Source organism: Notamacropus eugenii, chromosome 3, assembly GCF_028372415.1.
Source record: "Notamacropus eugenii isolate mMacEug1 chromosome 3, mMacEug1.pri_v2, whole genome shotgun sequence".
Lineage (NCBI taxonomy): Eukaryota > Metazoa > Chordata > Mammalia > Diprotodontia > Macropodidae > Notamacropus > Notamacropus eugenii.
The window spans coordinates 16,231,790-16,247,300 of record NC_092874.1 but is presented as its reverse complement, the minus strand read 5'-3'; the positions used below and the strand labels follow the sequence as shown (position 1 = coordinate 16,247,300).

Here is a 15,511-nt window from a genome sequence, read left to right as displayed (position 1 = left end):
AATGGATGGAACACACCATGACAGTTCCCTTGCTGCCAGCAGAGGCTTCTGGGGTTTTGATTCATTTGTTAAGTTCCACTGTGGGTTTTCTTACTATGTCCCAATTTAGAAATGGAAGGAGCTTGTTTTAGGTGGTACTACGGTGAGCCTGGAGTCAGAAAGACCTGAGTTCTAATCCAGCCTCAAACACTTTCTAGTCATGTGACCCTGGGCAAGTCATTTCTATTTGCCTCAGTTTCCTTTGTAAGAAGGAAATAGTAATAGCAGCTACCTCTGAAGGTCATTGTGAGAACCAAATGAGGTGATTAAGTGTAAAGCACTCAGCACAGTGCCAGACACATAGTAAGCACTGTATAAATGTTAGCTGTCATCGTCATCATCATCATTATTAAATTTCCAAGAAAAATTCCTCCGCTGATTGCTGTCAGCTTGGAGCCACTGGATTCCATTGGGCCTTTAAGATCTTGTTGGTGGTTTGGGTCTCAGCTCTGAAGCCCAGGTGCTCCAGAGAGGGAGGGAGAAGGACCAGACAAATGTCTGCTGGGCCAGGGTGAATTCTTAAGTGCCTGGAACAAAATATTGCCGTTATCAACCATCGGAGAAACTTGGGTTAAAGAGATCTTAGCCAAGTCTCTCATTTCCTAGTTAAATATTACCTAAGAGATACAGCTGGAAGGTGGAAATGGAAGAAACAGCGATAGCTTGAAGGAGTACAGGGGCAGAACTGTTCTGGGTCAGTGGAAGGAGTCCTGGACTCAGGGGCACCAGAAATCCTGGGTTTGTGCCTCAGGTCCACCATTTATCAGCTCTGTGACCTTGGACAGATCTCCTAATTCAATTCAGTTTCACAAACATTTTTCTAGCAGCTCCTGTGAGCCAGGCTGAGACAAAAATGAATCACCCTGCCCCTTCCTTCAGGAGATGTAGAGTCTCCTGGGGTGGGGGTTGGAGGAGGATATAGTGTGTACAGTAACACAAGTACAGTTGAGGCAGGAGCGAGCCCTTCAAACTGTAAGGGGACAATCAGGGAAAGAAGTGACTGCTGAGATGAGCCTTGTGGGAAAGCCAGGATTCTGAGAAGGAAGAAGGCATTCCAGACCTGGGGCCTGGTGTATACAAATGGATGGAAGTGAGGAGTGTTCTGGAGTGTTCCAGAATGTTTGAGAGTGTCGACCGAGTTTGGTTGGAGCTGGGGTTAGGAAGGAAAGGAAAAGAAATTAAACTGAAAAGGGGGTTGGGATTCAGAAGACTCTTTGATCCTCAGTTTCCTCCTTTGTAAAATGGAGGCCATGATACTTGCAGGGGGATGTTGTGAGGATCAGACAGATAGTCTATAAATAGCACTTTGTCACAGTAAAGTCCTCTGTGAACACCAAGGATTTACCATAGATTGGTAAGTAAAGGGAGATAATGGGGGAGGGGAAACAGAGAATCTATGGCCTCATTAAGTTTGGCTCCATGTTCTCCAAAGTCTCCTTCAAAGACCCATCTTTATTTGGTCATTTTTATTGTTTTGTTTTCACTCCAGTGGAAGAAGAGTTTAGGCAGCTAGGTGGTACAGCGGATAGAGGACTGGGACTAGAAACAGGGAGACCTGAGTTCAAATCTGGCCTCAGACATGAGCTATGTGACCTTGGGCAAGTCATTTAGCCTTGTTTGCTTCAGTTTCCTCATCTGTCAAGTGAGCTGGAGAAGGGAATGGCCAACTGCTCGAGTGACTTTGCCAAGAAAATCCCAAATGGGGCCACAGAGAGTCAGACATGGCTGAACAGCAAGAGTTTTGTTTTATTTTCTCTGTTTTTTTCAATGATTACATTCCTTTTGTTGGAAGACCCTCCTGTTCACCGTCCTGAGCAGTCCTGGAAAGTCAACACCAACAGCGAGTCCCTGATCATACTGCTAACTGACATGTCCGTTGCGCTTTCAAGTTAACAAAATGTTTCCCTTAGAACATCCCTGAGGGAAGCAACTGACTTCTCCTGCGTCAGGACCAGACATGTTATGTTTGGTGACAGAGGGTGGAACCTGAAACCGTGGGGAGAAGGGACCCAGAGGAAGACTGAGGCTTCATAGATGGCCATCATGCATTTATTAAGCACCTACAACATGCCATGAACTATACTAGACACAGGATACAGACAAACAAACCATTCCATACCCTCGGAGAGCTCACGTGCACACGTACAAGTTCATACAAATACAGGGATGAGCGATAAGGACCCAAACTATGTTTTCGCTGTAGTTGGGAAACTCCCAGGTACAGGGGAAAGTTATTCTGGGTCAGTGGAAGGAGCCCTGGACAAGTGAGGACACTCTTTCTACTAATGCAGATTGGCATCTCCTCTACAACATATAGTTTTACAGAGTCTACTAGATCACTGAGAGGTGAAGTTACTTACCCAAGGTCACACAGCCAGGATATGTCAAAATTGGATTTGAACCCAGTCCTTCCTGGCTTGGAGACCAGCTGTCTATCTACCATGTCATATTTCCTCACTCTATAAAAACCCAACAAGGTGATTTTATTGGGGAGAATGAGTAGCTGGCAGGGTTCAGGAAAGACCTGAGAGGAGAAAAGCTGGGCAGCACAGTGGATAGTTTGCTGGCACTGGAATTGGGAAGATCTGAATTCAAGTCCTGCCTCAGACACTTACTAGCTGTGTGACCCTGGACAAGTTAGGTAAGCCTCTGCCTCAGCTTACCCATCTGTAAAATGGAGATGATAATGGCTCCTACCTGCCAGGGTTGTGTTAGAGATAAACTGATAGAATATTTGTAAAGCACTGTGCTAACCTTGAAGCACTGTACCAACTATTATAATTATTATTACATAAGTATTTTTGTTATTATTAAGCTGAAGGAAGTAAGGGGATCTCACAGGCAGAAAGATATTAAAAAAAAAAAACTTCCTCAGAGTTATAGTTTCCCAGTAAGGAAAGCTGGGCAGTGGAAGACACTTGGGACAACGGCCTTCTGACTCATGGATTTTCCCCATTTCTCAGATGCAAAAACTGAGGGAAAGAGATGAGACCACGAGAATGGGGAAAGACTGGGGCCTCTCCCAGTCGCTGGACATTCCTGCATTCTTCCCTTTGTTTAGAATGCTCTTTGTAGGTCCTGCTCCCCCAAGTCACTTAATTAGAGTAATCATTCTTCAGTGGGTAAACGGTGAGTTAATCATTCATCCTGAACATCATTGACTCTTCTGAGATTTGTAGCAATTGGGGATTTGAACACAGAGCCCAAACTGCTCCAGCCACGGATGTTCTTCTGATGACATCTCAAACTAGTAACACTGACCTAAAAGCCATTGTAGATAAGAGGACTGAGAGGACCCAAGGAGACCGTGAAGGCCACAGTCCAACATCCTTATTGACCACTGAAGAAAACAAGGCACCGAGAGCTTCTGTGGTTTGCCCAACATCCCCCAGCTAGACAGCTTTGGGCCCCCTGGCACCAAAGCCAGCATTCTTTCTGCTGCTCCACAGTGCTGTCAAAAGCAGATATGACTTACATTTGTCCCAATTAATTTTTAGTCTCTTCGGCTTGGCCCCATGTCCTACCCTTCCAAAGTCTTTCTGGAATCAACCCGGTGGATGCCATTTTTCTATTTATTTCCATCCCTTTTCAGCATCTAGCCACTGTTTCTTGCCCCAGGTGCTGATTTAGTTGTGATTTCAGTTGATTTCCCCAGGAATGGAAATGTCGTTGTTTTGCCCCAGGACACCCAGCAGCTGCTTCTTGGAACTGAGTGTGGAATGTGGTCCGAGTTTCTTTTAAGTGATCCACAGGCATGACAAACAAGAAGACAGATGGCGGCTCGTTGGCTTGGTGGATGAAATTTGTCTTGAGAACTCCCATCTTCATTTCCTAGCTCCTAGAGCCCCCTCACCTGCAAGCCCCAGACAGCTCAGGTTCCCAGTGTTACACTCTGATATACCTTCAATCCCACTTTACTTTCTTACTTCTTTTTCCCTTTTTTCCACCTTCCTTACTCCCTGCTTTGTTTCTCTCTCCCTTTTTCTTCTCTCTTCCTTTTCCCTTTCCTCCCTTCCTTTCTTTTTTCCTTTTCCCTCTCTCTTTCTTTTCTCCCTCTTTTCCCCCCTTCATTCGTCTCTTTTCTCCTCCTCTCTTCTTTTGTCCCTTTCTCTTTTTTTCTCCCTTCTCCCTTTATCTTTTCTTCTCTCCTCCTATTTAGTATATGAATTATGAGGTGCCATCTTGGAAATGACAATGGCGTACTGGGTTGCATGAGTAAATTCTCATTAATAGCTTCACTGGGTCTCTTCCCTCTACCAGTGTAGATTGTGATCCCACTATCAATCCGTGATCTTTCAAAGTTTCTGCAGATGAGAAACGCATCCACCATTAGTCAACCTGCTGATGACTCTCAGAAGCATTGGATTCTAGATCTGGAAAAGACCACAGAGGCCATCTAATTTAAACCCCTCACTTCACACATAGGAAAACTGAGACCCAACACACTCATGTGACTTGCTGAAGCTTGTACAGGTAATAAGCATCAGAGGTCACATTTGAACTCAGATCCTTTGACTGTCACTATCTACCCACTGCTTGTCTCACTCAGCTAGGATATTCTAACTGGTCTTTAGAATTGATATAGTCAATCACCAAGTCCATCCTCAAAGTCTTCTTAGCTTGTTGTTTTTGAGTCATTTCATTCATATCTGACTCTTCATGACCCTGTGTGAGGTTTTCTTGGCAAAGATACTGAAATGATTTGCCATTTCCTTCTCCAGCTGATTTTACAGATGAGGAAACGGAATCAAACAGGTTAAATGACTTGTTCAGGGTTTCACAGGTAGTAAGTGTCTGAAGCTGAATTTGAACTCATATCTCTGACTCCAGGCCCAATGCTCTATCCACGGAGTCACCTAGGTGCTCTACTGGTACAGTCTTTGAGAACTCAAGGTCATTCATGTAACAAAGACTCCACAGACAAATTTCAGCTCTTTTACTCCTTGTTAATAATTTAAAGATGAATGCCTCTTCTCATCACCTTTATGGGTCTGTGGAATGGGATCCAAGCACTTGATCTCTTCTGTGGTTGCCCATAGCATTCTGAGGGCCTGCCTAGGACATGTTATCAGATCTGTGAGTGATTTAGAACGAGCTTGTTTAGCCACCATGATGGAATCATGAAGCCACTTTGTGCAGAGTGTGCCGTTGGGGAGCACCAGATGGGCCATTTGCTCCATGTCCTTCTAAGTAACTGAATGGCATTTGCCTGAGTCTTCTCCCAGAGTGTAGGAGGAGGATTTTGTATGTCCCATTTTGAGTGTAGGCTCAGAGTATAATAGCAGCCTTGCCCAGAGACCTTGAGGCCATCCATCCTTGAGGGCTGGAAAGAAGCATGAATTCCAGGCTTATTGCCCTGACCTCTTACTTTTTCTGAGGCAGAAAAAGAGAAATTTGAGGAAGAGTAAGAGGTCAATAAGTACTGGATTTCTTCTTCCTTCCAGAAGCAGGGTCCCTAATTGACTTATGTCCCCCTAAGCTGCTGTTCCCCAGGAGGAGAAAAATCAAGATTATTTTGAATCAGTGCACAAGTATATTCAGACCTTTGGTGCAAGTGGGAGTTGGAAAGCAATTGCTAGTATAGAGGGAATGATAAAAGATGGGGTAAAGCAGGAATGCCCACTGTGGGGTACTTCTATCCCCAGGGGGCATGAGAGGATGGGCAAGGGACTGTGGGAAATATTTGGTAATAACTATATTATCTTGCCCGGGGCGACTCCCGGGCCTTCGCCTTCTACTTACCTATCCCCGGTCCTCGGACGTCTCCGGCCCTCCTCCTGGTTCGGGGGAGGGAATTCCCTCTCCCTGTTGGGGAAGGGGAATAAACAGGCAGAACACCCGAAAGGAGTTGCAGTCAGCAAGCTTTATTCCGTTTCTCTCTCCAGCTCTCATGGTCATCCCCTTTTATTATCCCCTGTCTCCTCCCCCGTACCTCCCATGGGCGGGCGAGCTCCTCCCAAGTGCCTCCCCGTGGGTGGAGCCAGCCTGTTACCAGGGCCATCCCAGTACCTCGTGGCTTGCTAGACCAGCTAGCCTGCCACGTAAGCAGGTTCGGACCCTCAGGCATCTCACGGTCCTCACGGGGGACCCCGGTCCAGAGCTGTCCCGCAACATTATCTCATTAAAATTAATATTTTTATTTCTCATGTGCATAGGCATGTTAGACTCTTGAATTCATTTCTTTAATATTAAGTGGAGGTACAGGAAGATTTGGAGACAGTTAGGTGATTCAGTGGATAGAATGCCAGGCCAGAAGTCAGGAAGATGCGAGTCCAAATCCAGCCTCAGACATTCACTAGCTGTGTGACCCTGGGCAAGTTACTTAACCTCTGTTTGCTAATCTGCTGGAGAAGAAAATGGCAAACCAATCCAGTATCTTGCCAAGAAAATCCCATATGGGGTCACTAGGAGTTGGATAAGACTGAACCGCAGCAGGAAGGTTTCCTGAAACCCATTGGTATGAGGACCACAAGAGGTTGGGAGCCCCTTGCATAGAGAGTAGAAGAAGACCAAAATAGAAAAGATGGGAAATCCATTTCAGACAAAGGTATTCCTCCCTCTTGAATGAGATAAAAAAACATATTTGTCTCTGTTGGCAGAACCTTGCCTTGGAGTGTGAGTGGTTTTGTAGCCTGTTCAGAGCCTGGGAAACTTGGCTTTCCATTTTGTTCAGTGAATGTTTGGTCATTCTGATTTTGGAACTTGCTCCCGCTTTGAAATTACAATCTAATCACAGGTGCTCCGGGCTGATTTTTTACAGATTCTTCTTTTCCTTGTACCTTATGAGTTTCCAGATGTCCTTTCTCAATCCCTTGGTTTGCTTTGCTTTGGTCCGAAAATAGGAGATCTCTGGAGAGGAAAGCAGAGCCCTGGTCCATCAGCTGTCCAATGAAAGCCGGCTCTCCATCACAGACTCCCTTTCAGAGTTTTTCGATGCCCAAGAAGTCTTACTGTCTCCAAGCTCCTCAGAAAATGAGGTTTGACTTTTATTTTCTTTAATTTTTTTTATTTTAAAATGCTCTTTCTTACATCGCTTTACTGATCCAGCTACAACCACCAATAATACTAATAATAAGCGTTTCTATAGTGCTTTGAAAGTTTGCAAAGTATTTCATTGGATCCTATGGAGTGAAGACCCAATGCCCTCTGTGATGCCAACCTCTGATTATGTGTGGCTGGTACTAGAGTACCTAGGGAAGGGTGGAATTATATAACTATAGACATGAAGTTATATATTATATATGGTTTTTTTATTCTACTATCCATCAAGCAGCTCCTCTTGTTTCCCTTTATCACTGGAAATAGGACAGCCTATCCCCTCCCCCACACTCTAGAGGCTCACAAACTACCCACTGGAGCAACAAACCAGCCTGTGCCCCCCAGTCCAGGCCTTTTCAGAGAGATGTGAGCACAACGCCTCCCTCTCACGGGCCTCTGAAGTGACACTTTAGCAACCATTCTTCCGCCCACAACATGGGAGAGGAGTGAATTTCTATCACATTAAGCAAAATTCCAGCGCTGTGAAAGACTCTGGGTCCCTCCAGCAGCCTTTGTCCCAATGGAATTTAACTATGTGATCGTAGGATGAACACATTCGGTGAGTTGATGAGTGACCATTGCCAGCTTCTGTCCGGCTTCACTGAGTAGGTGAGAAGCCTCCCGTTAGTTGGATCGTCAGGAACAAATGAATGCTGCTCCAAGGGCTTGTTTTCTTAAGTGGAGACAGCATTCTCCTGGCAAGCTCGCTTATTGATTTTACGGTATTGATTTCTGTAAGTCCTGTTTTCATAGATAATAAAACTCTAAACTCCGACTCAGTCTGACTGGGTTTTTTTCTAACTAATTCAGAAAGAATAAGGATTTATGATGATTAATATTTCAAAAGGAGCTTTGCACAATAATGATGATGCCAGAGGTTTATTTGATGCTTTTTCTGATAACGAGCCACAGCATTTAAGAATGAATATTGCTTGATTCCAGTAAATGGCTAAATGGCCAATGGCCAAACACATTGAGTGTGTTTTTCACCAGATTGGAGGAAATAGCTGGGAAAATAGAATGATCACAATGCCCTGAAAAAGATTTGTGCCTCATAACTCAAGGAGCACTGAGCCATTTGGGGAAAAGATCCTAAGCACTATTTGTTCACTTTTCATGATGGTGTGGCCCTGAAATTCTTGGGTTAATGAATATATTTCTCTCTCCTCCGGCAGGCTTCTGATGATGACTCGTACGTCAGTGACATAAGTGATAATGCCTCCATGGATAACCTCAGCAATGACCTGGAGAATGAGAGACAGACTTTGGGTAGGACCAAAACACATTTTCCTGTCTGAAAGGGAATGGAGCAGGCACACTTATTGATCACTGGCTGTATACAGGGACCAGGCCAGGTCCTGCGAAGCCTCCATTGGGATGGAATGTTCTTGAGGACAGGAACCACTTTTTGTCCTTGAGCCAAGGTGTTATCCATAGGTGCTTAATAAATGCTTGTTGAATTAGTCACAAAGAAACAGAAGAGTGCACATCAGGAATTTAAGACCTGGCCTTGAAATAGTCCTCATGCAGAGAATGAAATGGTCCATTCTGCCTATGGTGTGGGAGACATTGGAGCCCCCAGGGACCAGTCACTAGACTAATACCAGAGAGGTCAGACTCAGGGCCTGCAAACTCCTCTGTGGCCTGTATCAGATTAAAATGAAATTGGGAAGTGTTTACCAAAATAAAGAAAAATATAATGCAACAGAGATAATGTTAATTTGTGGTTTTCTAGGTCACAATGTGGCCGATGGGCATCTGTTTCTGTTTCTATTTCACCTTGGTGTATACACATTCATTGCCATGGGCTTGAGGTCATTAAACTGACAGCATCAGGGAACACCATCCTTTCTCCATCCTTCTGGTTGTCTGTGGCCACCAGCCACAGTACAGGACAGTCCCCGAGGACAGAAAATAAGGATCACCCAGACTGAGATGGAGAGGCAGGCGGTGGGTGTGAACCAGCTGCCAATTAAAGATGCCTCCAAAGAGATGTATGCTCAAGAAAGATGGGTCAGTCACATGACAAGAGCAAAGAATAACCAATGGACCACTTATGGGCTCCATTGGTACCTTCATGATGTCAAGGGAAATCAAGGATGGGCCATCAGCCCAAACTGGGTAGACAGAAATGGGCTGTGGTCACTAGCAGGAAAACCCACATCCATAAGATCACGAGACCCTAGAACTGGGCCTGAAAGGGACTTCAACAGCCAGACAGCCATGGAGTCCAACCCCATCTTTTTACAACATTAGGAAACTGAGACCCAAAGAAGCTAAATGGCTTGGTGAGGGTCACACAGCTAGCAAGTATCTAAGACAAGATTGGAAACCAGGTCTTCCTGATGCCAAACCCAGTATCCTATCCACTGTCCCATGCTGCCTGTCCATCCTGTTGGAATATTAGAGTATCTAAATGTCTTTGTATGGCACGTAACATGGCAGGCTTCCAGGGTCCTGAGAAGATTGGGGGTGGGGGAATCACAGTTTTAAAAGCCATGGGTACCACCTCCTAGGGGGTCATGCCTCATGAGATGTTCTGAGAACACCCCCTTTCAACCAACTGTCATGATAAAAAGGATGTCCTAAGTTTGTTTGGGCAGAGCATTGAAGAGTGGGTGTTGCTTGATTACAGGAATGGTGAATAGACTTTGTGAACAGAGCCTCCCAATGACCCTGAGAGACTGAAAATGTTTCCTTGCCCATGACTTAAGGGGGATTTAGCCTAAGAGAGACCTGTTCCCAGGTGGAGGATTCTAGACACCTGGTACCATGGGGAATCCCAGGGGCCTCAGACCAGCCTGGGCTGGGGTGCAAGGCCATAGATTGTCACCTCCTTGGGGCAGGAAGAGAATCTCCTCACTTGGAATCCTTTCAACTGATACAGAGGTAGATGTTACTTGGACCCTGAGCTGTCAGCTAGGAACCCTGCAGTAGGACAGCTCCCCACGTTTCTTTTGAGGACCCTCTGACCTTTGCACATTACCAAACATTGGTTCTAATGTCCATTATGGCCTGTCTTCATGACTGGCTCACAAGACTTTTGAAGGTAGGGGTAACAACTTATGCCTCTGTCTCCCCAGCATCTAACTTGGGGCTCTCTATACAGTAGGCACATAATAAATGCTGTCTAATGAGTACCCCAAATGGCAAACAGTCTACCTCCTCATCAAACATCAGGCCATTTGGAGCACTGGCATTATAGTCAGAAATCTGAATTCAGAAAAGGAAAAAGACAATGGGGAAAGAGATGGAAGAAGACAGAGGAGGAGGAGGAGGAGGAAGAGAAGGAAAACGACAGGGGAGGAGGAGGAGGAAGGCTTCTGCATTTCCTCTGGCCACAGGATACAAAAAGTCAATAAAGCTCTCGGCTGAAAGGAAGGAGAAGCCAAACCCTTCAGAACGGTGGGATGTGCCCTGGGCCCCCGAGCACACGACTGTGTTGGGGCTGCAGCCGCCAGGCAGCCAGGGCATGTGGAGGGGGTGCCAAGGTGGGCATCTTAATCGATCTTGGTGGTGTTCCATGGACTGTGATTGCCTTGACAAAGAAGCCCCCGGGGAGGGAGCCCTGACTTGCAGACAGGGACAGAGTTTAGTGCCTGGAGCATCTCAGGAAAGAAATGGCCAGGCTGCGGGCATTCCTCAGACCCAGGGGATGTGCACCAACGAGCAAATGCAGAAAGAGAAGAGGAGCTTTGGATCCTGAATTTCTGCTGTCTTCTCTACAGATCAGCCCTGGGCCAGGGTTCTGGGGAAGGACCTGGATCAAATCCCACCTCTGAAGCTTATGAGCTTTGTGACCATTCTTAGCCTCAGTTTCCTCATCTGTAAAATGGGGCTGATAATAACAGTGCCCACCTCTGAGGGCTGTTAGGAGGCTGAAGTGTAACTGAAGCAAAGCTACAGGTGCCTTGGAAGTGTCAGTTGTTCTTGTTGCTATTATTAACATTATGCCACTTGAATATCCACGGTCCTCATACATCAACATTGAAAAATTAAACCTTTTCTGGCCATTCACTGAGGTAAGTATCTGTTCAGTGTGGAATAATAATCGCTGACATTTGGAGGTTTATAAGTCATCTTCCAGACCTGGTCTCATCGGATGCTCGCACCAGCCCCATGAGATCTGGGGTATTACTAACCCACTGGGTCTGGAGTGTCTGAAAAGTGCTGCAGAAGGTCTTCCTGATGCCAAGATCAGGGAGTGCTCTATCCACCAGGCCACACTGCTCCCTTCCTGAGAGCCATGGTGCTTGTGGATCTCCTTTTCCCTAATGGTCTCCCCCTTCACACTTGGATCATCTGCACCTGCTAACCTGGGGTAACTCCAGCCAGCACCCTCCTCTCCTGACCCTAGGTGGGCTTCCCATCTCTGAGCAAAGTCTGAGAGGCTCTCTGAGGAATGTTGCATGTTCTGCAGAGAACAGAAGCTAAAACAGCATCAGCTACATCCTAGGAAAATGAGTTGTCTGGTCTCCTGAGCTGTGGATGGGTGAGGCACTGTCACCCATCGTATCGGGCAGATCTGCTAAGAGTGTTAAACTTCAGGTCCCAATATGTTTCTGATGTTCATCGGCTGTGTGACCTTGGGGAAATCATGGAAACTCTGTGCCTCAGTTTCCTCATTTGTAAAATGGGATAATAACATCTGCACTTCCAGCCCTACAGGAAACTCATTAGTCAGTCAATCAACAAGCATTTATTAAGTGCTTACTAGGTGCCAGTCACTGTGCCAAGAACTGGGGGTACAAAGAAAGATAAAATCATGGTCCCTGCCTTCAAGGAGGTCACACTCTGCTGGGGGAGACAACATGCCAAAAACTGTGTGTGAGCTCCAGGGAAGGCATTAACTGGAGATGGGAAGTGGGGAAAGACAAAAAACCCTCCTGCAGAAAGTAGCTTTGGAGCTGATTCCTGAAGGAAACAGAGGTAAGGAGGGAGGACCCTCTTAGGCAGGGGGGTGGGGGTGGGGGGGGATGTGGAGTCAGGAGATCAAATGTCCTCTGATAGGGATAGCAGGAAAGGGAAGAAAATGCTTTGTAAACTTTTAACATGTTATGGAAATGAGTACTCAGAGCTGTTTTGCACAAAAGTAACTGTACCAAAATGGTGCCTGGGCCTCTGGGGTGAGGGGGAATGAAAAAAGGAAGGAGTGTGTGAAAAATTGAAAGAAACATGGGAAGACTTATATGAACTGATGCAGATGGAAGTAGCAGAACCAGGAAAACATCCTGCATAGTAACTACATCAATGGAAATGAAAAGACCTGAAAATAAAGGCAAACACTGTATAATTGTAGTGACCAGAGGTAAGGAAATCACCTGCCCGCCTGCTTGAGAGGTGGTGCCCTGTGGGTATAAAACGTTGCATACGCTAGTTTGTGGCGGGTTTTCCTGAACTGTATGCATTTCTTTCTCACGAGGGAAGACTCTCTGGGCACACAGTTACAACAGTATATTCAGATATGACTGATGTGAAAACATTAATGATAACTTTTAAAATTAGAGTTAAATTTTAACAAGAGAAAGAGGGAAAGAAATCAATTGGTTAACTGAAAGGGAGACTGTCTTCTATCCCTTCCAGGCCCCATTCTTGAAAGTGACCCAAGAGGCCAGACCAAACGACGGACCTGCTTGCCAGCACCCTGCCCCAACACCAGCAGCATCAGCCTCTGGAATATTCTGAGAAACAACATTGGGAAAGACCTGTCCAAGGTGGCCATGCCGGTGGAGCTGAATGAACCTCTGAACACACTGCAGCGGCTCTGCGAGGAGCTGGAGTACAGTGAGCTGCTGGACCGGGCCTCAAGGACCCCGGACCCTCTGGAGAGGATGGTGAGGGGATGGGCTCACGCAGCCCATGGGCAGGGTGAGGGGTGGGGCAGCTGGAAATCCAACCTCCCTCTTTCTACACAAGAGGAAACTGAGGCCCAGAGGCATTTAGTAAGTGGTCCAAGGTTACATAGGTAATAAGTAACAGGGTCAGGATTTGAATCTGGAACCTCTCCTAGGATTTTAGATCAAGGACTAGAAATGACCTCAGAGGTCATTGAGCCCAACCCCCTCATTTTATAGATGTGGAAAATAAGGGCCTGAGAGACAGTGATTTACCTAAGGTCGTAACAGTTGTATGGAGGGATGGGATTTGAACCCAGGTCCTTTGACTCCAGATTTAATACTTGTGTCTATGTACTGTCTGAACACACACACGTGCACACACACATGTGCACACACACATGCATACATGCATACACACTCCCCCCCCCCCACCCCCCCACACATTCTCTGTCCAGAAGGCTCAGAAAACGTGTGTATGGGTGTATGTTTCCACACCCAGACTCAGGATCTCAAGCTCCCTTAGCCCTCTGCAGTTCCATTTCTCCAGTCCTGAGCAGACCTCTAGAATTTTATTCCAAAAACTGCTCTTTTTGCCCTTTTCAAGACAAATTTCCCTCCGGAATCATTCTCTTCTTTTTGGCGTCTGTGTTTCCATCCCTGTTCTCTTGGGGGTTTGTGTGGAGACCCCTTTTTCACAAACGTACAGAAAGCCTTTAAGATAGAAAAGGCAGGTTGAAGCTCTCCTCTAGCCTCTGTTCCCCCGGGGCCTCCGTCTCGGATTCAGAGGATGTCTGAGGTCATTAGATTCCTCCTCAGTCCCCCCGGGCACACCCTGGCTTTCCCCCAGCCCATCTGTCCCCTGTGGCCAGGCAGAACTTGCCATTTCCCTCCCTCACCACTGCCAGGCAAACGATAAAAGCCATTTGTCTTCTGGCAGTGCAGATGCTGGTGTCTCAGAGACCCGGCCTCTGGACCAGGTACCCTTCTGGCTGCCCAGGTACCCTCCTGGCTGCCCAGGCTGATGACTGGTGGTGATTCATCTGCTGTGGAAATGCTGATGAGTCCCTACTAGCCATCAGCCCCACCCTTCACAGAACTAATTCTTCTCTTAACCAAAAACTAAGCTCTTTACAGAAACTCTTTGAGAGGCCATGGGATCTAGTAAATGGAGTGCTAAATTTCGCAAGGTTTGAGTACTTGGGACTTCTCTGTGTCATCTTGGATTACTCTGAGAAAGCAATTTCATCCCATGCCATCAGAAAACCTCCTTAGGAACATCCCTGAGAACAGAGAAAGTCACAGCTCACCCTGAGGAAGGGAGGAAGGAGTTAAATGTCCCTGAGAATGCAGGGAATGTTCTGCCCTGGAAGGTGGCCTCCCCAGGATGTGCTAGTAATTGGAGGCAGGGTCTCCCCTCTCCAGACACTAGAAAGGGCAGACCCAGGTAGGCTCACAGCCCAGCAGAAATTGTGCCATTTGGGCTGGCCTCATGATTGGGCTCATAAAATCACAGTTGAAAAACACCATCCTGTCCTGGTCTGAAAGGAGGAAATCCAGACCCAGAGGTGTTCCCCTCTTGGGCTTACTTTGGCATCCATAATACAGAAGACCTTCAAGGAAGGGGTATTCTCCCCCCCCCACCATCCCCAATTATGTCCACATGCATGTGCATACACCCACACTTTACATTCCTCTCTTTAACAATCAGAGCCTTGTTGGTCCAGGAGTGATGGCCTAACACCAGATATGTTCCCATTAGCCAAGGAGGGCCAAAGCTGCCTCATGATCTTCCTGAGCTGGCCCTTCTCTTTTAGAGCAAGCTGAAGGCTGGCAGGAGAATGAGGTACAGGAACCTGGGCAATTTTTTATAGCTCTTTCAATGCCCTTCCCAAAAGAAAAGGGTAACCTCTATGGATGGACCCAGAAAGGGAGGCTTGTCTCTCCCCTGGCACAGAGAGCACACCAGGCTTGAGAATCTCACCCAGAGAAGTTGGTGGTACAGCATAGGCGGTACTGGATAGTGCTCAGGTTCTGGCTCTGCCATTCATTCCCCTTGTGACCTTGGGTGGCCAAGTCACTCATCTCTCATCTGTAAAATGGGAGGATAGGACTGGAATGTCCCTTCCAGCCTTAGACCCATGACCCACTGATGACTCAGTCCATAAGCTACTGAGGCACAGTGGAGTGGGGGCCTTCCTGCATTTTCCCTTGCTAATGTGTAATCTTAAGGATGGGTAATCTCTGAAAGGTCCCCACTAGCCCCAAATCTAAGATTCAAGATGCTTGTTACCAATTTTTCCCCTTTGAGGAAATCTTTCCCATTCCATGCTAGGACAGATCAGCCCCTCCCTCTCCCTGCCAAAAGAGGAGCTGGGAAGCACTCTGGTGGCCTCAAAGTGCTTTGCTCAGTTTCCCCTCCTGTTGCTTTCTTGTTTTTCCTGTTTTACCCAGAAAGGCAAAAACTTTGGAAGGCCTGAGCTCCCCCCAGTGGCCTGTTCCAGCCTCTTCAACCCACTTTGAGAAGGTCAGAGAGTCCCAAACGCCAGTGTTCTCTGGGTGATGACAAATGTTCAGGGCCAGCTTTGTCAGTCTCTGAG

The 15,511-nt window shown here is 46.7% G+C and overlaps 1 protein-coding gene across 6 annotated transcripts in view; it reads left to right on the top strand.

The window, feature by feature from the left end:
* Positions 1-15,511, top strand: part of OSBPL3 (oxysterol binding protein like 3) — a 135,110-nt gene that overhangs the window by 93,955 nt on the left and 25,644 nt on the right. For all 6 annotated transcript variants that reach the window (XM_072650955.1, XM_072650959.1, XM_072650956.1 and 3 more), the window contains 3 exons: positions 6,882-7,016; positions 8,253-8,346; positions 12,661-12,911. In XM_072650955.1, coding sequence (XP_072507056.1) covers positions 6,882-7,016; positions 8,253-8,346; positions 12,661-12,911 — 480 coding nt within the window. The remainder of the gene's footprint in view (positions 1-6,881; positions 7,017-8,252; positions 8,347-12,660; positions 12,912-15,511) is intronic.